The sequence below is a fragment of the Cololabis saira genome, chromosome 18 (assembly GCF_033807715.1).
Source record: "Cololabis saira isolate AMF1-May2022 chromosome 18, fColSai1.1, whole genome shotgun sequence".
In the NCBI taxonomy this organism is placed as follows: Eukaryota; Metazoa; Chordata; class Actinopteri; order Beloniformes; family Belonidae; genus Cololabis; species Cololabis saira.
Genome location: NC_084604.1, coordinates 2912845 through 2935934, shown reverse-complemented (window position 1 = coordinate 2935934; position 23090 = coordinate 2912845). Strand labels below are relative to the sequence as shown.

Here is a 23090-nt window from a genome sequence, read left to right as displayed (position 1 = left end):
CGTGACATCAGAGATTGCGCATGCTCTCTACGAAAGGATGAGGCCAATCAGGTCGCAGCACTGCTTCAACTGTGCGATTCCTTCACGAGGAGCGACCAGGATTTCAAACACGCTTGATTTTCTTGCGACCTCACGATTTGTGATCGGGAGCTCGTCGTGAGGTGTTAATCTCTCGTCGTGAGGTGTTACTCTCTCATCGTGAGGTGTTAATCTCTCGTCGTGAGGTGTTAATCTCTCGTCGTGAGGTGTTAATCTCTCGTCGTTACCCCACGTACACTGCACGAGGCACGACCAACGATTGTGTCGAAATCCGTCCCGATCCAAAAAATAGTCGCACGACTGGAAAATCGCCTCAAAACGAGCCGATAATCGCACAGTGTATGCCCGGCTTTAGTTGCTGTACTTAGTTGCTCTGTTCCCCAGATCAACTTGTTTGGGTGTGTGTGATGAAGGCTGGATTATGGTTCTTCGCTGAGCGTGCGCCGCAAGTTGCGCCGCAATGAGCACCCCACGGCGTACGCCACACCGTGCCTGACGCGCACCTCCCAAAAATTGTAACTACGCGTCAAGAGGTCGCAAACCCAACGCAGAGGGAGAGAGCTGTGATTGGTTCGCTTGCTAGCAACACATTTCCGGTTCCGGTCCGTGAAGCAGTAGTGAACTTTCAGCGCTCTTTTCTTCGTGTGTGTGTGATTTTTTTTGTTTTGGTTTTTTGCACAATAGTTGTCCTTATCTCTTTAATTCACTGTGACCGGAAAAGTCGGATAAACCATTCAGGAAAAGAACGCACCCCCCTTAGCGCTCGCGGGGGGTACTGCACCACGGCGAAATGGAGTGTTGGAGAAGTCCGAAGGGTTCGCGAAGGCGTCACAACGGCGTCACGGCAGCGGCGTGTGCTCTGCGTTGGTGTAGCACAGAACCATAATCCAAGTTGAGGAGCGGCTGCAGGATGAAGTCTCCATCCATCACCAACCCTCCTGGAGGGGGAGGGGAGGACTCCCACAGGGAACCTCCCCCTGAAACTTGAGAAGAATCAAACCAGTCCAGTCTTGTGCCAGAACGTCTGACCCAGGTCTCCAGTGGCACTAGTGATGCACAGTGGTCAGCAGTGTCAGACGCTGCGCTGGGGTCCAATAGTACCAGCACTGTGGTTCTGCCACACCCTGTGTTTATGTGGAGGCCGTTGAACACTGGAGATGGGTTCTAACATCTACAAACCACTGTGATTATTGATTGATTTGGTGTTTGATACGAAGCCTGAGACAGACAACAGCAGGAAGAGGATTTCATTCGTTCTTACTTCACGAAGGAGCTGGCCAGCAGGCCGACCAGGCCGACGGCGGCGCCGCCCACCGCCGTGATCCGGCAGCCAAGGACGTCGGTGAAGATGCTGACGATGGGAGAGCAGAAGAAGATCATCCCCATGGAGAGGGAGCCCACCCACGCTGCGGAGACACACACACAGGACATGAGAGGAGAATCACTCACACTCACACAGACACACACACACACACACACACACACACACACACACACACACACACACACACACACACACACACACACACATACTGTACAGTCAGAACCAGCACCGCTGGTAACACTCAACATTCACTTTTGGCACCTTGAAGAAAAAAACACTACGAGGAGACGCCTCCTCAGCCTCTGCAGTTCACACTGCAGCACCACCCAGCACCACCCCAGCACCACCCAGTACCACCCCAGCACCACCCAGTGCCACCCCAGCACCACCCCAACACCACCCAGTACCACCCAACACCACCCAGCACCACCCAACACCACCCAGCATCACCCCAGCACCACCCAGCACCACCTAGTACCACCTAGTACCACCCAGTACCACCCCAACACCACCCCAGTACCACCCAGCACCACCAGCACCGCCCAGCACCGCCCCAACACCGCCCAGCACTGCCTAGCACCGCTTCAGCACCACCCAACGAGAGCAGAAGCTGCCTCGGGGACAACCACTGTGGTGTGGTGTCACATATTCACCACGCTTTGAACCACAGCGTCTGTGCATGAGTGACAGGTGTCCTTGCAGGTCCACGTCCCCCGTGAAGGTGCGCGCACTCAGATCTGCACCAGATGTTGCACCAGAGGGGTGAGAGCGGCATAGGGAGGGCTGTTGGAGCAGAACCACCAACCCCGTATCACCTCCAGGTTGACAGGAAACGGCTGCAGTGCTTGCTCAGCGCTTGCTCAGCCGTCCTGGCTCGGCCTGAGGCCAAGTCACTGTGTCAGGCCGCCGCAGAGCGCTGCAGCCTGTGCATGTGCAGATACGGGAGTGCTTAGCGTTACCAGGGGAACATGAGCGTGCACACTGCCCTTCGCTGATGAGGACAAGGAGGAGGTTAGGAGTGATTGACAGCTTTCTACATGAAGGACTGGAACACTTTAAAGCTCCAGTGACGTCACACATCCTGTACAAATTGGCAACGCTCTCTAAACTACAGAGAGAGGTCATGTGACATGAGGTCTATACAACAGGAAAGGCTGTTTTTCTAAATCCCGGCCAGAGGAGACTTGTGGGAACAGCAGTGTTTTTGTTGCCTGTCTGACGCGTGAGAAACGGCAGACGGCCGTGTCCCGTTTCAGGGCTGCTGACGGTTCGACCGCTGTGTCTTCAGCCGCTCTGGATGCTCAGCTTCACCGCATGCTGTCAGAGCACCGAACACCCAGAGGAGTTCAGAGGAAAAACACTGCTCTCCTTCCAGGACTCGTCCCTGTCGGGGTCCAGAGACGTGCATGATCTTACACCCGCCTCAACGCCTCTCAAACAGGCCATGTACAGCTAATTAGGCCAATCACCAACAGGCGGAGGACAGAGCATCCTAGAGCGGCTGAAACGTAGAGGTAGAGGTTCAACAGCTCAGGCATAACCGAGTCTACAGATTGGGAAACTATTTCAGAATAATGTTCCTCTGTCTTAAATGGCGAAAAGATGTTGAAAATCTGGTCTTCCACAAGAGGTAATATCAGAGGATTAAGAGAATCTGGAGAAATCTCTGTGTGCCAGGAACACAGAAAATCAATATTTGATGGCGGCAATCTTCAGGTCCTCGGGCGATTCGACATTAAAAACAGACATGATCCAGTAATGAAATCACTGCGCGGAATCAGGGACACGTTCAGGTCCCACAGGGTGCAGAACCGCCCTGATCCAGGTCTGCAGGCACTTTGCCGGGAATGTCTTCCCTCCTCAGCTCTCGCCGGGAACAGTGCACGGGCCGAGCACTTCCAAGTCCCGCCTGTGCTGCTGCGTTGGTGAGAGTTTACCCAAAGGTTTGGACATCATGTGAGCGTCACGCAGGTTACAGCTACACACTGCGGCTTTCTGGGCCAGAGCTCGTTGGAAATGAAAGTGGAACAGTGGAAACCATCCTCTAGGGCTAAAGAGTAGGGGGACCCTCCAGCTCGTCATCTTTAAAGTCATTAACCCTTTACCTACATGGTAATCAAGGGGTTTCAGGTTGGGAGGTGCATTTGCGGCCATGGAAGGGGCAGCTGGCACATCTGGAGAGGAAACATAAGTCCTGAACGCTATAAACAGGTTTCAGAGCAACATCTGCTTCCGTCCACGTGTCTCTGTCAGGGACGGCGTTGAATCTTTCCACAAGACAATGTTGAAGCCTTCAAAAGACACGACTGTAACATCAGAAATCTCTCTCCAAGCCAGCGTGTGTCCCCCGACCGGGCCGTGCCTTTCAGGCCGTTTAAATATCTTCATTCTTTGTGTTAAAGTTGGTCATAACTCCTCTATAAAACGGGCTGTTCTGTGAGGTCACCTCAAACAAGCCAGCTCCAATGAGTCTCTGAAGAATTCCCTCCAGGCAGATCTGATAAGGGGGGGGGGTCCACTCCTGGACAGGATCTAGTCTGTAGCTCCCAGACACCCTGGTTCACGCTGCGCCCGCCATCAGCAGACATGTGCACTTTTACAGTTGTGTGTTGAAGTAGCAAGTACTCATCAGGTGGGAGAGACGTGCTGCATCTGGCACCTGAGGGGTTTCCAGGGATGGCTCTCGTCATTCTCTTCTCATTTCCAGGAAACGTTGACCCACCCATGCAAACTCCTTCTACCCCAGGAAACGCGCTCTCCCCATCTCAGAGCATCCGCTAGGCGGATGGTGTTGGGGCAGTTTATTAGTGTTGTAGTAGAGGTCTCACCACCTTGTGTCAAGGGAGCCCCTGAGCCAGAACAGGAAAACCACAACCATACTCTGTTGTTCCTTTAAAACCTGTCCCTCGACCTTCCCCTGGGGCCCAGGGCCTGGCGGCTACAGACGCTGCGTCCCCTCTACAACCACCGCTGTAAGCATCACGTCGGTGTGGGTGGCCTATAGGCTTATGCTGCAGGGGGGCACCGACATGATCTGCTGGGCGGTGCTTCTCACCCTTCTTCTCCTCTCCTTTTCCCTACCTCTCTTCTCCATTACCATTTTTATTTATTATAATTATCTCATAGCTATCATTTCTGTCCATCGTTCATGTAGTTTCTTGTGCCGGCCCCCCTTTTTTCTCTTTTGTGCATGTTTGCAGGCTGGAGCCTCGGGAGCTGCGTTCTGGCCTGTGTCCCCCCCCCCCACCCATCCCCGGTCATCCCGTTGCTGCTTCCACCTGCCTACGTGGATGTCTGCTGTTGCTGCTTCTGCCTGCCTGCACCCCCCCCTCCCCCCTCTGGTCATCCCGCTGCTGCTTCCACCTGCCTGCTGTGTGCTGCTGACGTCCCTGACTCCCCCAGTCTGGCCTTCGGCAGGAGGGTCCCCCCTTATGAGTCTGGTCCTGCTCAAGGTTTCTTCCCTCCTAAAGGGGAGTTTTTCTTGCCACTGTTTGGCTTAAGGCTTTTCTCCCACTATGGGAGTTTTTACCTGCCATTGTTTATATAATAATTGCTCGGGGGTTTATGTTTATGTTCATGTTCTGGATCTTTGGAAAGCGTCTAGAGATAACATCTGTTGTATTAGACGCTATATAAATAAAATTGAATTGAATTGAATTGAATTGGCCTGGCACCGGCGTACCCCCTTATTGACATTGGCGGGGTGGTCTGGATGGATGGCGGTCGGCCAATATCCTCTGCTGGTCAGTGAGGCACTATAACCTCCCCTAGAGCAGTGGTCCCCAACCCCCGGGCCCCGGCCCGGTACCCGGCCGTGGGTCATCTGGTACCGGGCCGCACAGAGAGAAAAAATAATTTCTGTAGCCCCGACTGATGATGGATGACTCTCAAACTGATGGTTCACAATGTTTTTATTCCTTGGATGTACAATAAATACACTGCAAACAAACTGTAAGAGCTATAAAGGAATACAATCAAATAGAGTTAGTCCTTCTACATTCATATAAGTTTCATTTAACTTAAATACAGACCGACGCAGCTGCTGCTCGGTCGGTAATAACAGCTACAGGCTGATTTATGGTTCCGCGTTACACCTACGCTTAACGCGGAACCATAAATCAGGCCTACCGCTAACCACAATACATGAGTAACCATGACACCCAAACTCAATATGTACATAAATACGGCATAACATTTGCAAAGAAAACAAATCCTTATCAGCAGGTGCTTTTTGTGTCAGTTGGCCACCACTTTAGCATTTCTGACACTAGTTTAGTCTTTCAGACACACTTTCTACTGCCGTTAAACTTTTACCATTAAAGTCTGAAGCGCAGGATGTTTACAAGGTCTCGGCGAGACGCCTTCAAAATAAAAGCACTAAATATCGGTCTCCTTAACAAATAAAATAAAATAAAAGCCAAGGTAACCAAGATCCCTTTTGGTGGGGGAGAAGTCTGTGAACGGTGATCTTCCAAGTACTGCTTGTGTCTGCTGAAATGGGTTTCAAGGGCAGAAAGCTTGGAATGAAGGCTGTGGCTAGCACTGCCTTGACACGTAACTGTGGGAGTGGGTTAGAGGGAGTGTTGTGCAAGTTAATACTTCTCATGAACTAGTTCAAAGTTCAGTTCACATAGTTTAAAAATGAACAGTTCATATTCATAGTTCACCATTTTCATTTTGAACTAGTTCAAATTCAGTTCATTTCAATATTTTTAGGTGAAAAGTACAAATGAAACGCCCCCCCCTATCCTAAAACTGTTGTAGTGGTCTTCAACCCTGGTCCTCAGGACGCCTGTCCTGCATGTTTTAGATATTTCCCCTCAGAACCCTGATACAAATGACTGTAATTAACAGACTTGTGCAGACCTGGATGACAAGCTGATGACGAACATTAATTAGAATCAGGTGTGATGATGCAAGGAAACATCTAGAACATGCAGGACAGGGGTCCTGAGGACCAGGGTTGGAGACCCTGCTGTATACGATCATGTATTGTCCTAGTGGCTTTTCAACTTCACAGAGGCTTTAAATCTCCAACAATGTAGTCCATTATCAGTGTTTCTACCTGTTGCAGGTAAATCCTCCCCCTGAAGGAGCAGCAGTGGGACTGGGGTCTTTTGGGGCTGTTGGGTCTTCTTGGTCTTTCCAGATCACTTTGTTTGATTGTCAAGGACTTGCAGATATTTTCTCACACTGGACGGATGCTTTAACTCCACATGACGTTTCAAATGTGAAGTTGACGAGGCAGACGCTCAGACTTGTTTTCTCAGCGCAGGTGGACATAATTTGCACAGAAAGGTTAGATTTCTACCGTCGGACTCTTTGGGAGACGATGTGTAAAATTCCTGCAGATAATGATAAGGATCATCATCTGACGTCTCGCTGGCGCTTTTTTCTGCAACGTCTCTCTTCACCTGTCAAGGCTGATTTATGGTTCCGCATTACACCAACGCAGACCCACGGCGTAGGGTACGCAGCAACACGCACTGTACGGTGCGCGTCGCTGCGTACATTACGCTGTAGGCTACGCCGTAGGCTCTGCGTCGATTTAACGCAGAACCATAATTAAGGCTTCATACGTAAAGTATTTTAAATGTGCGCGCCACCCGCTGGTGAAATGACAAGGATTATTCTGTAATAATTTGAGTGAAGTGAAGCTGAAACTCACATAATCTGAACAGTTCAAATTCCAGTTCATGATCTGCAGAATGAACAAGTTCACGTTCAAGTACTTTATTTGCAAATATTTTGCGTTCAGTTCAACGTTCTCACAGAAATGAACGTGTTCAATGAACGTGTTCATTTGAACGTGTTCATTTGAACGTGTTCATGCACAACACTGGTTAGAGACCTGCACAATTTCATCATATGGCATAGCTTACAATACAAATTGTGTCTGGGGGCATGCAGGCTGAGGGCGTATGAGCTGAGGGTGTAAGAGCTGAGGGTGTAAGAGCTGAGCGTGTAAGAGCTGAGGGCGTAAGAGCTGAGGGTGTATGAGCTGAGGGCGTATGAGCTGAGGGCGTAGGAGCTGAGGGTGTAAGAGCTGAGGGCGTAAGAGCTGAGGGTGTAAGAGCTGAGCGTGTAAGAGCTGAGGGCGTAAGAGCTGAGGGTGTAAGAGCTGAGGGTGTAAGAGCTGAGGGTGTAAGAGCTGAGCGTGTAAGAGCTGAGCATGTAAGAGCTGAGGGCGTATGAGCTGAGCATGTAAGAGCTGAGGGTGTATGAGCTGAGGGCGTATCAGCTGAGGGTGTATGAGCTGAGGGTGTATGAGCTGAGGGTGTAAGAGCTGAGGGTGTAAGAGCTGAGCATGTAAGAGCTGAGGGCGTATGAGCTGAGGGTGTATGAGCTGAGGGCGTATCAGCTGAGGGTGTAAGAGCTGAGGGCGTATGAGCTGAGGGCGTATGAGCTGAGGGCGTATGAGCTGAGGGCGTATGAGCTGAGGGCGTAGGAGCTGAGGGTGTATGAGCTGAGGGCGTATGAGCTGAGGGCGTATGAGCTGGGGGCATAAGAGCTGAGGGCGTATGAGCTGGGGGCGTAAGAGCTGAGGGTGTATGAGCTGAGGGTGTAAGAGCTGAGGGCGTATGAGCTGAGGGTGTATGAGCTGAGGGTGTAAGAGCAGAGGGTGTAAGAGCTGAGGGCGTATCAGCTGAGTTTGTAAGAGCTGAGGGCATATGAGCTGAGGGTGTAAGAGCTGAGGGTGTAAGAGCTGAGGGCGTATGAGCTGAGGGCGTATGAGCTGAGGGTGTAAGAGCTGAGGGCGTATGAGCTGAGGGCGTATGAGCTGAGGGCGTAGGAGCTGAGGGCGTATGAGCTGAGGGCGTAGGAGCTGAGGGCGTAGGAGCTGAGGGCGTATGAGCTGAGGGCGTATGAGCTGAGGGCGTAGGAGCTGAGGGCGTATGAGCTGAGGGCGTATGAGCTGAGGGCGTAAGAGCTGAGGGCGTAGGAGCTGAGGGCGTATGAGCTGAGGGCGTATGAGCTGAGGGCGTAGGAGATGAGGGCGTATGAGCTGGGGGCGTAAGAGCTGAGGGCGTAGGAGCTGAGGGTGTATGAGCTGAGGGCGTAGGAGCTGAGGGTGTATGAGCTGGGGGCGTAAGAGCTGAGGGCGTAGGAGCTGGGGGCGTAAGAGCTGAGGGCGTATGAGCTGAGGGCGTATGAGCTGAGGGCGTATGAGCTGAGGGCGTATGAGCTGAGGGCGTATGAGCTGAGGGCGTAGGAGCTGAGGGCGTAAGCGGGCTGAACTCAGCGGCAGCGGAAGGTCATCCGGTGTTGCAGGGAAAGCAGAACCAGGGGGGCATTCATCGGCTCGGCGGCTCCCATGATGCACCCTGGGGAGGTTTTCAGCTTGAGTCTTGTGATGATACTCTACACTCAGCCTATGGCCGGGTGATGAAAATCACGGTCATGTGGTTTACCATACCACACTCTCCTGTCATTACAGGAACTATGACAAGAAAACACATTCCTCACAGAGTCTGGGCGTCCATCCATCCACAGTTAGACATGGAGACATGGAGACAGTCTAGACATGGAGACAGTCTAGACATGGAGACAGCCTAGACATGGAGACTATGGAGTAAGATAACTTCCAAAAAGATGTGTCCATGTTATAACTATTCGTATTCGTAATGATAAACATTTATATGTAAATAAAAAAGTTGTCCGCAGGACGGCACGGGAAATTCGGGCCCGAATTGCAGCACATTTTGCAGCACACAGCCTGTTCAAGGCAACGGAGAGATACACTAGAGGGCTCATTCTTTTTGGTTTGGAACGCTTCATCTGACATTATTACTAGAAAACTTAAAACGTATACCCATTTTTTTCATAAATCCTGCCTCAATCCTGCCGCAAGCTCCTTTAAGTTTCTTCTTAAGAAAAAACTTAAGAATAAATGGTATTCTTGAAATAAAAGTTCTCAAATTTGTTCTTGACTTTTTTCTTAACTTTAAGACAACCTTGTGCTGTCTTTAAAATGTCTTCTGTGAAAAGGTAAAACTCTAATATCACCTTTTTCAACACATTTGCACAAACAAAGACCCGCAATATTGTGGAGCGATGCATCGGTGTAGTGAAGTCTCGCTTCAGGTGCATCGACTAGATATAATGAAATGATAATAATAATAATAATAATAATAATAATAATAATAATAATAATAATAATAATAATAATGATAATAATAATATTATTATTAGGGCCCGAGCACTTGCAGTGCGAAGGCCCTATTGTATTTGCAGGAATTTTTATTATTATTATTTTTCTTCTGACAAAGTGATGGCCTTTTTGACCCCCTTAACATGCCCAAAAAGTCACCAAATTTTGCACCCAAGTCAGGCCTGGCGAAAAATTTGATATTTAATGGTTTGCATTAATGGGCGTGGCAAAATGGCTCAACAGCGCCCCCTTGAAAACTTTGTGCCTCAAGCCCCACGATACGGTTTGACGTACATGCACGAAAATCGGTACACACCTGTATCATGGGACAACTTAAAGAAAAGTCTCTTGCCGTCATGCCCGAAACCGAACAGGAAGTCGGCCATTTTGAATTAATCGTGTCACTTTGGCGCAATTTATGCCATTCCTTCGGCAGTTAATTCAGCCCGAACCGTAACGTGCACCCAGGTGTGTTATACATCAAAATGTGCGTCCCCCTTCTGCGACCACACGCATTACTTTTCTCTTTCAAAAGCGTTACCGTGGCGACGCTAGACGCCAAAAAGCGCGCCCACCCTTCATCTGATTGGTTCAGACAGAAAAAACTTTGCGCCTCAAGCCCCATAATACGGTTTGATGTACATGAACGAAAATTGGTACACTCCTGTATCATGTCGCAACTAAAAGAAAAGTCTCTTGGCGCCATGGCCGAAACCGAACAGGAAGTCGGCCATTTTGAACATTCTGAATTAATTGCGTAATTTTGGAGCAATATATGCCATTCCTTCGAGAGTTAATTCAGCCCGAACCGTATTGTGAACCCAGATGTGTTATACATCAAAATGTGCGTCTCCATCCTGTGACTACACGCATTACTTTTCTCTTTCAAAAGTGTTACCGTGGCGACGCTAGAAGCCAACAAGCGCACCCCCCCTTCATCTGATTGGTCCATATTTGATAGTTCCCCAAAAGGCACCAAATTTGGCATGCAAGCCAGGCCTGGCGATAAATTTGATATTTCATGGTTTGCATTAATGGGCGTGGCAAAATGGCTCAACAGCGCCCCCCGGAAAACTTTGTGCCTCAAGCCCCACAATACGGTTTGACGTACATGCACGAAAATCGCTACACACCTGTATCATGGCACAACTTAAAGAAAAGTCTCTTGGAGCCATGGCCGAAACCGAACAGGATGTCGGCCATTTTGAATAAATTGTGTCATTTTGGCGAAATTTATGCCATTCCTTCGGCAGTTAATTCAGCCCGAACCGTAACGTGCACCCAGGTGTGTTATACATCAAAATGTGCGTCTACATCCTGCGACTACACGCATTACTTTTCTCTTTCAAAAGTGTTACCGTGGCGACGCTAGACCCTTCGTGTGATTGGTCCATATTTGATAGTTCTCCAAAAGTCACCAAATTTTGCATGCAAGCCAGACTTGGCGATAAATTTGATATTTCATGGTTTGCATTAATGGGCGTGGCCTAACGGCTCAACAGCACCCCCTAGAATACTTTTATCTGCCATAACTTTTGAATGGTTTGACATAGGAAGTTGTGGGTGGTGTCATGGGACTCTGTAATGAGTCCTTAAGCTTCGTTGGCCTTAATTAGCCCCGCCCCTTCTTCTGATTGGTTGTCCCGATTTTCTGCTATAACATTGGAATGGTTTGACATAGAGAGTCCTGGGTGGTGTCATCAGATTCTTTATGGAGTCCTTGACCTTCATTGGCCAGAATTAGCCCCGCCCCTTCTTCTGATTGGTTGTCCCTTTTTTCTGCTATAACTTTTTAATGGTTTGACATAGGGAGTCGTGGGTGGTATCATGGGACTCTGTAAAGAGTTCTTAAGCTTCGTTGGCCTTAATTAGCCCCGCCCCTTCTTCTGATTGGTTGTCCCGATTTTCTGCTATAACATTTTAATTGTTTGACATAGGAAGTCGTGGGTGGTGTCATCAGATTCTGTATGGAGTCCTTGACCTTCATTGGCCTGAATTAGCCCCGCCCCTTCTTCTGATTGGTTGTCCCTTTTTTCTGCTATAACTTTTGAATGGTTTGACATAGGAAGTTGTGGGTGGTGTCATTTCTGATATGCTTAAGGGGGGCGGTGGCCGTGAGTGCGAGGGCCCGTTCATCGCTGCTTGCAGCTTTAATTATTATTATTATTATTATTATTATTATTATTATTATTATTATTATTAATAATATAATTCTGGGATACTTGGCTGGTACTGCTGTGTGAAAGGTCTGCTGGAAAGGCGTACCGAATCCTTCATTTAGTATGCAGTATACAGTACATACTGATGCAGTATGTGGCATGTAGAACTTAGTATGCCATTTCGGATACAGCCATATTTTAAGAAGTTCTTAAGTAGGAAAAATAAGAAATTGGTAAGAAATGACAGTTCTTAAAAGGAACCCTGGCTATTAAGACATGTAGTCCCTAATTAGCCACAATTGTTCTCTTATACTAAAATATGTTGTTAGAAACACATAAAATAATCTAATTGCTTTAAAAATCTACAATGTTTATCACATATTTTGACCTGCGGGAGGCGCCATGTTTTACCTGCGCAATGCATTCTGGGGGCGATGACGTAGAGCGGTGGCTCTGGGAAGATAAGCCGCGTTAGTTTAACTGGGACAGGTATCCAAAACATAGATGAGCAGCACTCTCCCGGCCGTGGAGGCTGACGAGGGAGCCCATAAGACGTCTCGGTTCAGGCAAACTGGATCAAAGTTCTGTGATGCACGGGAGATCTGCAAAAATGATCAATGTCGTGCGCATCTTACCAGTGCATTAGGCTCCTGCGTAGCCTGCATAGCCTACGCCGTAGACGGCGTAGCCGGGGCTTTAGAGCCTGCGGTGCACCGCCACCCGCTCTCCGCTCTCGCTGCCGCCGCCGGGATGGAGACGCCACTGGGCCGGATGCACGTTTGGGTGGGCATAGCCCACCCCTGCCGCCCCCTAAAACCGGCTTCGGTGCTGGGTGATGACAGACCAGAGGCTGAGGGGACTGGCCCGGGACTTTGACGAAACGGGAGGCGCAGACTTCGCTTCAAATAGGCAAGAACATCTTTATTTAATTTAATGACACCAGATGGGGCTGGGATTTTTATTGTAGCATCGGCTACCTGCTAGTTGAAACGTGTGGTCGGTTAGTCTATCTGAGTTTTATGGTGTTTTTGTAGTTCATGCTGTATGGTGCAGCACTTTTTTTTTTTTTTTTTTTTTTACTTTTTTGTAGGTGCGCCGTCACCTTAATGTTTAGCTGTGTTTTGATCTGTGTTTCTGGTGCGCCGTCACCTGTTAAGCTGTGTTTTCATCTGTTTCTGGGTGTCAAAACAATGTTCGGGGGTTAGCAGGAGCCACCGTCTGACGTCACTACCCAGAATGTAAACAACAATGGCGACCTACTAGTTAAATTATATTTTCAAATTTTATAAAAACTAAGACATCAAAAAGGTTTTTTATATCACATTGTTATAATTGATACCAACATTTATCTTTTAAGCCCTACATGTCTTAATAGCCAGGGTTCCTTTTAAGACGGTTCTTAAGAAGATATTGATTAATTGCACTTAAGAACTTTCTTATGAACTTCTTAATTTAAGATCTTAAAGCAGCACAACGTAACTTTCAGCTTTTCTGAGTTTGGCGGCATCTTTTGGACAAAAGCGGTAGTGCTTTACCAGAAAGAACACTACGTTTCCCATGAGCACCAGCGCGTACTGCCGGAAAACTCCTGTCCCGTCGCGTGCATTTGTTTTGAGAGAAGACGGGACGCTTTTCTGTTTCACCAAGTGAACAGACGGAACGCAAAAAAAAAGATGTTAAACTGCTGGAAAGGAACTGGAATTTACCGGGATACCTTAAACAAGGAAGCCAGGGAGCGGTATATGGAGAAAATAATCATTATTAACGGTCTGGATCCATATGAAATCCCTACTAAAGAATGGAGCTCCTGGTCGGAGCTGCACTCTTTAGAAAGGATTTACTGCTGCAGTTCTGCAGAACCACGGTCTCCGGCTACCTTGTTTAGGAGTGTTTGGCAGCTGCTTTGGTAAATGTTTGACTCGCCATGTGTTTCAATAAATTAGTATAATAGTACAACATAGAGTACATGTTTTGTATTACTCTTACTTTTTTTTTCTTTTTTTTTTGACTGCTTTGAAGAGGCTCCGAGGCGTGAGCAATATTTTTTTTTCCTCGTGAGATTATTTTTTTCCTCTGCAGCTACAAATCAAATAGTTAATATTTTTTCCTCAACAAAATTAATCGCACCGCAGAGAGCTGGCCAGCAACTGCGTTTAGCTGGAGAAGTGGGGGATAAAACCCGTTTGAATGATCCGACCCCGGTCTGTGAGTGTTTGTTTGTTTACTGAGGAACGTTATGTTTGGTCGGACTCGTTACAGCCGCGATCCAACCGAGCCGACGACTCTTTTACTCTTTTAATTTGTTATCTCAGATAATTGGCCGGCCTCCGTGGTTATGCCTCCGAGCAGGAAAGCGGTGAAAAGTTAAACCATTAGCGATCTTTTCCCCACGTCTGTTGTGTGGAGCTGCTGCAGCCACAACACAGCAACGGGTTACCAGCTTCTGCGGAGCTGCGCTCCAAGCCCCGCCCATTTTCATCTCGACTACGAATCGGGAAGGAGGGGGAAGTGACGTATGCCGTAAAGCAGCCAAAGCCGTAAAAATTTGTAGTTTTTTAGTGTGGCAGGGTTCCTACCATGCTCCTCAAAGTTACATAGTGCCAGTGAAGGTGATACAGACCCCCCCAGACCATGACAGAGGTGTCATTAAAGCTGGAAGTTGGAATTTGATGTACCATCACAATGACATTTCTTAAGATCGTTCTTAAGAACATATTGGTGAATCCGGCCCCTGGTTGCTGTGAGGCAACAGCACTAACCGCTGAGCCTCCGTGCTGCCCGACCTCCTGATCACCAAGGTTAAAAAACCCCTTCAGGGCCTGCAGCCGTGACGGTGGTGCCGGTTAGTCGGCTCCGAGCAACAAATGTTGCAAAATGTTTGTCAGAGTGACGGAGTGTGAAGGTGCATATTCGGTTGCCATCCCCTTATCTGCTCCGTCCTGGTTTTCCAGCCTCTGTAGAGCCATCGCAGACAACACAGGCCGCCAGAGAATACCCAGAATTCAATAGAGCTCATTCTTCTCGGCCTCATCCTTGCGGGAAGGCTGCTTTAAGCTACATAATGTAATAAATAGTAGTGAAGGGAGAAAGATTGCCTAAAAGACAACAGGAAATTGCCCCTTGTGGTCTGCTGGCTGCCTCAATTTAAAAGCATTTATGCTTCAGACAAAGAAAAATTCAGAAATGTAATATCAGGGTTCCCACTGGCCCAGTGACTTCCAGCCACAGACCCCTCATTGGACACTGGCAGCAGCAGGACTGCCTTAAGTAGTCTGTCTGCTTAGTTAAAGGCTTTGCTGGAAACTTTTGTGGTCTGAACCCGGTCACCCCCCGATGTCTACAGAGAAGCCTGCTCGGGCTCCATCTCCACTGCTCTCATGAACCACTCTTTAGGTCTCAGCAGGACAGGGGAAACGTGTCATGGGTTTAAACCCAGGAAATGTGCTGTGTTAGGCTAAAGAAAACGCTCATTTTTTATTTGATCGTAGCAACACACCTCAGAAAGTAGGCCTGTGTTGAAAAAAATCGATTTTCCGATTCTAAATTGATATTAATTCCTAAAAATCCATTCGTATGTCTAAAGATCGATTCTTTTTTTTTTCACCAGTAAAAAAAAAGGTTTTGTTGGACTCTATGTTTTTGTCTTTAAATATGTTAAAAAAATATGTTTAAGTATGAAAACATTAAAGTTTTCAGTTATAATTGCATAAATTGTCTATAATTCATTACTTTATATACTGTCTTGTGGTTACATTTGTATAAAATGCTAAAAACCAAATTCTCAAAAATTAAAAACCCGAAAAGGGAAAAAATTGAAAACGGAATGTGGGAAAAAATAAAACTGATTTCATCCGTCTCTGTTTCCTCCCTGGATCTGTTTGATAATTCTGACCCACAATGTTTCTGAAAGCAGTTCTATCAGTATTCTGGGAGCTGATTGGTCCTTACAGCATCATCAGCTGCAATACTTGCTGTTGAATCTCAATATAATACTAGTATTAATATGTTGCAGAACTATCATAACATAACAGTCATATCATTCATGCAACAGCTCAAAAAACAGTTTTAATAACATTAACCCAAATCAATATCGGAATCGAATCGGATCGAATCAAATCTTGATAATCGATTCTGAATCTTAAGAATCGGAATCAAATCGATTCTTGACATTTGAATGGATCCCCAGCCCTGTCAGAAAGGTCTATGTTTGCCACTGTGCATCATCTCCTCTTCTTTTATAACAACCCAGTTCCACTTTGCCTCCATCCATTTCAAATGAGGGTTGGTCCAGAGAAGGTGGCAGCATTTCAGGATCATCATCACTTGAGGGGTGGATGGATGGATGGATGGATGGATGGATGGATGGATGGATGGATGAATGGATGGATGGATGGATGGATGGATGGATGGATGGATGGATGGATGGATGGATGGATGGATGGTTGGATGGATGGATGGACGGACGGACGGACGTACGGACGTACGGATGGACGGACGGACAGACGATGGACGGATGGATGGCCCGGGTACAGCCCGGTGTCGCAGTGGAGAACAAATACACAACATGCACCATTTAACACCAACTGCACTGCTGCTCAATGAGCCAGAAACAGGCCCAGATGTCCCCCAGTACCAACCTGGCACCACCCTGGTACCACCCTGGACTGATACCACCCCGGCACCACCCCGGTACCACCTCAGCACCACCCCAGTACCACCCCGGCACCACCTTGGACTGGTACCACCCTGGCACCACCCTGGACTGATACCACCCTGGTACCACCCTGGTACCACCCTGGTACCACCCTGGTACCACCCTGGACTGATACCACCCCGGCACCACCCCGGTACCACCTCAGCACCACCCCAGTACCACCCTGGCACCACCTTGGACTGGTACCACCCTGGCACCACCCTGGACTGATACCACCCCGGCACCACCTCAGCACCACCCCAGTACCACCTCAGTACCACCTCGGCACCACCCCGGTACCACCTCAGCACCACCCCAGTACCACCTCAGCACCACCCCGGTACCACCTCAGCACCACCCCAGTACCACCTCAGCACCACCCCGGTACCACCTCAGCACCACCTCAGCACCACCCCAGTACCACCTCAGCACCACCCCGGTACCACCTCAGCACCACCCCAGTACCACCTCAGCACCACCCCGGTACCACCTCAGCACCACCCCAGTACCACCTCAGCACCACCCCGGTACCACCTCAGCACCACCTCAGCACCACCCCGGTACCACCTCAGCACCACCTCAGCACCACCCCAGTACCACCTCAGCACCACCCCGGTACCACCTCAGCACCACCTCAGCACCACCCCGGAACCACCTCAGCACCACCCTGGTACCACCCTGGTACCACCCTGGTACCACCTCGCCACCACCCTTGTACCACCTCGCCACCACCCTGGACTGGTACCACCCTGGCACCACCTCCGTACCACCCTGGTACCACCCCAGCACCACCTCAGCACCCCCCCGGCACCACCCTGGACTGGTACCACCCTGGCACCACCTCGGTACCACCCTGGCAGCGATGGAGCGTGCAACGGGCCACCTTCCTTCCTGCCACTCTGGATCTGCCGTGTTGAGAAGCCGTCTCGTTTAATACCTCAAATACGCACTCATCAGTGAGACAGACGCACGGATCCGACCGCTGCCCGGACAGTCAGAACATCTGTGTTACGTAAAAGGTCCAGTGCAGTTCATTTAAAGACAACAAGACGGGGCCAAATCAATGAAAAGAGATGGAAGGTGAAGTGATTAAGAAGATAAATGAACCATGAGATAAGGCGGTATGAGGAGGCGATGCAGCGGCATCAGCAGAGATCTGGACACGTGCACGCCTGACCCAGGCCGCTGAGGATGTAAACTCTTCCACAGGCTCAGGGCAGCCACTTCAAAGTCTTCAGCACCTCCGTGTTTTAATCTGGATTTTGGAATACTGACGCTACATTCAGACTGCAGGTCCTAATGCTCAGACCGGAGGTTCTGTGAATCCGCATCGTGCTCCGGTGTGACTTGGCCACAGTCCTCACGCAGAACGGTGCGCACGTGGACGATACTGAAATAGAGGATGGAAGGAAGGAGTCTGTACGGGGGTTTGGAGTGGTGGGAGGGGCTTCACAGGAACTGACTGGATCCACCCAAGCTGCCTCCGACAGACCTGCGACCGGTCCAAGTCCTTATCTCCGATCGAGGAGTCCAGCCAAAACCACGTCTGCAGTAATCTCACGGAGAGATAGCGGCATGAACAGCTTGCCCAGAGCTGCACGAGGACGATAAGGCTCCGCCTTGGCAGCAGCTCTCCGCTGCTTCATCCAGGCTTTATAAAGAAAACCATCCCGTGACCCCACAAGACCCCCAGCCTGATGTCTGCAGTGTAAACTCATGTTTCCTCAAAGATTTGAGAGGATTACGTGAAGGGTCTGGTTGAAACAGAGTTACTGGCACAGCTCCACGGTTCCACCGCCAGAGAGGGTTTCCTGCAGCTGCAGCCGGACTGGCGGCCAGCAGGGAGACGTCTGAGGAAACGCTGGCCGCTCCTGCAACTCAGACCTGACTATAGACCACACCGCTGCTGCTCAGGGCCCTGACGCCGCCGTGGGAACCCTGATCAGATGCTGCAGCTGAGACGCTGGAACTCTGGGACGACGTGGGACGCTGACGGCCGTGCACCAAACTGGCCCCGCGGTCGCGGGGTCCGCGTCTGTGGGCGGCTGCAAGGCGGCCATGTTACACGAAGTTGTGCTTGGTGCCAGAGGGGTGGCCTGCCGCTGCTGCGTGGTGATTGGACGAGATCTTCATCCACCCTCTGTTTCAGTGCAGGATACGGAGATGTAAGTGGAAGCAGCTTGGACACGGCCCTCGGAGAGTCTCCTCCCCAGATGTTCCTGACGGGGGAGAGTCTCCTCCCCAGATGTTCCTGACGGGGGAGAGTCTCCTCCCCAGATGTTCCTGAAGGGGGAGAGTCTCCTCCCCAGATGTTCCTGAAGGGGGAGAGTCTCCTCCCCAGATGTTCCTGATGGGGGTCTGGACTATGATGAAGAACTAAAGGCAGCTACGCCTCCAGAACGTCGGAGGGAGACTCCCGTCTCATCACATGGCTTCTACCAAACAACAACAACAGGCTTCCACGTTCCAACACACACAAATAAAAACAGGAGCCCATCATGCACTGCAACTCCTGCGCTGATCCTGAGGACAACTAGACCACATGTGTCCTGCAGCCCCCCACACACCGGGGGCCCGGCAACTGCCCCATCTGCCCCCCCGCCGGGCCGCTCTGACAGGTTGTGTACCAACAGCAGCTGTTATCTCCACGCAGCCTTCACCTGCGCTCAGATGCTCAGACACCTGTCAAATATTAACTCCTGAATCCTCCGACCGCGCACGTAGCACGGCGGGGAGGCAGCACAGCGAAGAGGTAGCACGGCGGGGAGGAGGCACAGAGAGGAGGTAGCGCGGCAGGGAGGCAGCACAGAGAGGAGGTAGCGCAGTGGGGAGGCAGCACAGAGAGGAGGTAGCGCGGCAGGGAGGCAGCACAGAAAGGAGGTAGCGCGGCGAGGAGGGAGCGCGGCGAGGAGGTGGCACAGAGAGGAGGTAGCACGGTGGGGAGGTACCGCGGCGAGACGGGTGTGCGGCGAGGAGGTAGCGCGGCGAGGAGGCAGCGCGGCGAGGAGGCAGCGCGGCGAGGAGGCAGCACAGAGAGGAGGTAGCGCGGCGAGGAGGTAGCGCGGCGAGGAGGTAGCGCGGCGAGGAGGTAGCGCGGCGAGGAGGGTGTGCGGCGAGGAGGTGCACAGAGAGGAGGTAGCGCGGCGAGGAGGCAGCGTGGCGAGGAGGTAGCGTGGCGAAGAGGTGAGGAAGAAGTCTCTGATCAGGGTTCCCGTCCACGCTGAGACCAAAAGAAGGAAGCCGTTTCCAACAGCTGGACACGCGGCTGACATTCCCAGCAGCGCGGGACGTGGGAAAGGTCCTGGCCAGAGCGTCTCCTCGTCTCCTCGTCTCCTCGCCGCCACTCAGACCACACATGATGCAGAAAACCAGTCCAGCAGGACCAAACAGGTCTGGTTGCAGCTTCACTGGGTCACACCTGTTTTCACGTTTGTGAATCCATAAAGTGTTCATTAAAAGTTATAAAGTATTTCAGCAGTTCTTTTGAGTTTATAAAGACACATCTCTGAGTTTAAACACTCAGAATATCCAATTTTATTTTTTTGTTGAAAACTTCCAACTTTGTTGTAAATTTACAAGTAAAATTGGGAAAATCTTTTTCTTTTTTTTGTATCAACAACATTTTCAACATATTTCTCACGTTTGTAGGCAGGAACTGATGGATTCTTTTCTTTTTATTAGTGAGTTTATAAAGTTTATAAAGTCACCGTTTCCAAAATCTTCATTTCAGATGTATGTAGTTTTTTTGTCTGATTGTTCCAAGTTTGTACAAGTTTTTTTTTTTGCATTTGCAGAATGTGGGTTACCATAGCAACCGCGTGGACAAGGTAACGTTAGCAAGGACACACGGTTCAGGTCCGATCGCTTCTGTGTTTAGAGCAGACGATCGGTCGGGATGATCAGATCATCAGATCAGTCAATTTTCTTGGAGAATGAAGTGTTTATTTTAGTTTTACGTTTGTAATTCTAAGAGGATTTTCCGGAGGGTTTTGATCACGTGTGTGTGGCCCGGGACAAGCAACAGAGCTGTGGACCGCCTCGCCTCGCCATGATGCTAAAACAATGTTTTCAGATCATCTCAAAGTGGGCTTGGCTTTACTTCCAGGGTCAAAACACCAGCTTCCTCACTCCCCTGATGTTTTCCTTTCAAACTGAGTGAAACTCAAACTCAGCCGAGAAGACGTCACATGACGCCTCGTTATTGACGTGGGTGTCAGTCAAAGTCATGAAAACAGCTCAGTGGGGAGTAACCCCCAGGGAGGGGCCCTGAGCGCTACCACATGTGCGGGCCCCCCACCCCACGTATGAGGCCCGTCTGCAGACCGGACATTCCCGCCCCAGCAGACTGCTCTGTGATTGGCTGATGAAGTCCTTCCAGCGGGTCCATCTGTGGTTGGACGTCTGCGACCGCAGAGTGTTTCTGAGCACTACACACAAAATACTAGGAATGCCCCGGTACCATTTTTTTCACACTGAATACGAGTACGAGTATTTTAATTTGTGTACTCGCCAATACCGAGTACCGATCTGATACTTCTACCACAAAAATAACTAGGCTAAAAATGCAATGAAAAATGCAATGAAAAATGCAGGTTTTATTTGCAACAGAAATTCAATTTTAAACAAAACTCGGCCAGCTGGGCTTTCCTTCACGCTGTCTCGTCGCAGGAACATCAACTGAGCATGTGCGGTGCTTCACCTGAAGCCGTCCGTGTGAAACAACATAAACTATCAAATAGAATTTGAAAAACAGGCTAAATGAAATGATGTTACACACTCTTGTACAGTAGGTGGCGGTATGCACCTTAAAGTTGGTTGCGATCCGCCAATAAAACAGAGAAGAAGAAGAAGAACATAAACAATCCCATTGTTACAGTCCGGTTATAGAGAGTGATACCCGTGAGTGAGACTGGCAGCGCCGTTTCAGGCAAGATAGTGACAATTAATGTAAGCAGGATGTCAGCAGGGTGGACATAATTCAAAATAAGGGACGACGACAGAAGCAAGACAGACTGCAGGCTGTTGGCGCGGCTAACGCGGTTAACGCGACTAAACGGCTAGAGCCACCCCCCCTGCACCAGCAACCAGTAAACGCCATTAACCAGCCTGCGACACTGCTGGCGGCGGTCTGAGTGACCGCTGGTCCCAGCATCATCGATCCCCCAGCATCATCGACCCCCCCAGCATCAACCGACCCCCCAGCATCATCGACCCCCCAGCATCAACCGACCCCCCCCAGCATCGTCGACCCACCAGCATCAACCGACCCCCCAGTATCAACCGACCCCCCCAGCATCATCGACCCCCCAAGGCATCAACCGATCCCCCAGCATCAACCGACCCCCCAGTATCAACCGACCCCCCCCAGCATCAACCGACCCCCCAGCATCAACCGACCCCCCCCAGCATCAACCGACCCCCCCCCAGCATCATCGACCCCCCAGCATCAACCGACCCCCCCAGCATCAACCGACTCCCCCCAGCATCGTCGACCCCCCAGCATCAACCGACCCCCCCCAGCATCAACCGACCCCCCAGCATCAACTGACCCCCCCCAGCATCAACCGACCCCCCCAGCATCAACCAACCCCCCAAGCAGTGACTAAAGGTGCTTTCAGATTTGTGGCCCGTTTGTTTTGTTCCGATTCAGGGGCTAAATCGATACAGTTGTTTCGTTCTTTGTTTGTGGCGTTTGTGTTCACAAGGCAACCGTCTGTAGCGGTTCAAAGCTGTTAACAAATGCCATGAATCAACTGTTCTCTCATTGGTCAGAAATGAACACGGAAGGAGTTTCTTCTTCCATACCCCGGGAAAAACAACAATGGTTATGAGTGAGTTGTGTCGGTTGCTGTGTGGATTGGGTGGTATGGAAGCGAGCTGAGACCACCTCTCCTAGAAGATCTCAGCTCGCTTGTTTTGTCCCGCATCCGAGCGCGATTGCTGTGTTCACATGTACCAAACAAACCGATCTTTAGGTGGAAACGCTCCCTGTTTGGGAACAACTGCTCCAAACGGGACAGAAGTGAAAGCACCCTAACAGGGCACAGAGCTGGATCACCCCATCCTGGAAGTCTCTCACGGTTCCTGCCACCGCGCCTCACGGCAGCCCGGCTCCCAGTACAGGAGGCGTGCTGCAGCCTGTGCTCTGGTATGCCGGCGTGTTTGGGACGCAAGTCCCGGAGCTCCGGCATCTTTCTGATCTGTGCCGTCTAGCATCCTCTGCCGGTGGCGAAGAGCATCTCTGAATGCAAAACACCGGATCCTGCAGCGTGGGAGTGAGAGGGGCAGGGTAACGGCCCGGGCAGGCGGGGGACAGATTTGTCTGTCAAGACTCCTCTCCCTGGCCCTGCCCCTTCTCAACCTTTCCCCGACCCTGCACCCCAACCTGAGACTTGCTGATTGGGCCGGAGCTTCGGGAGCTGCGTGCTGGCCTGCGGTCCCCACCCCCGGTCATCCCGTTGCTGCTTCCACCTGCCTGCGGTCCCCACCCCTGGTCATCCCGTTGCTGCTTCCACCTGCCTGCTGTGCTGTTGCCGTCCCTGACCCCCAGTCTGGCCCTCGGCAGGAGGGTCCCCCCTTATGAGCCTGGTCCTGCTCAAGGTTTCTTCCCTCCTAAAGGGGAGTTTTTCTTGCCACTGTTTGGCTTAAGGTTTTTCTCCCACTAGGGGAGTTTTTACCTGCCATTGTTTATGTAATAACTGCTCGGGGGTCATGTTCTGGGTA

General features: G+C 50.3%; 1 protein-coding gene across 1 annotated transcript in view; it reads right to left on the bottom strand.

Annotated features, from left to right (window-relative positions):
• Nucleotides 1–23090, bottom strand: part of slc16a10 (solute carrier family 16 member 10) — a 59488-nt gene that overhangs the window by 28402 nt on the left and 7996 nt on the right. Inside the window, exon 2 of the mRNA XM_061746343.1 lies at nucleotides 1301–1445. Coding sequence (XP_061602327.1) covers nucleotides 1301–1445 — 145 coding nt within the window. The remainder of the gene's footprint in view (nucleotides 1–1300; nucleotides 1446–23090) is intronic.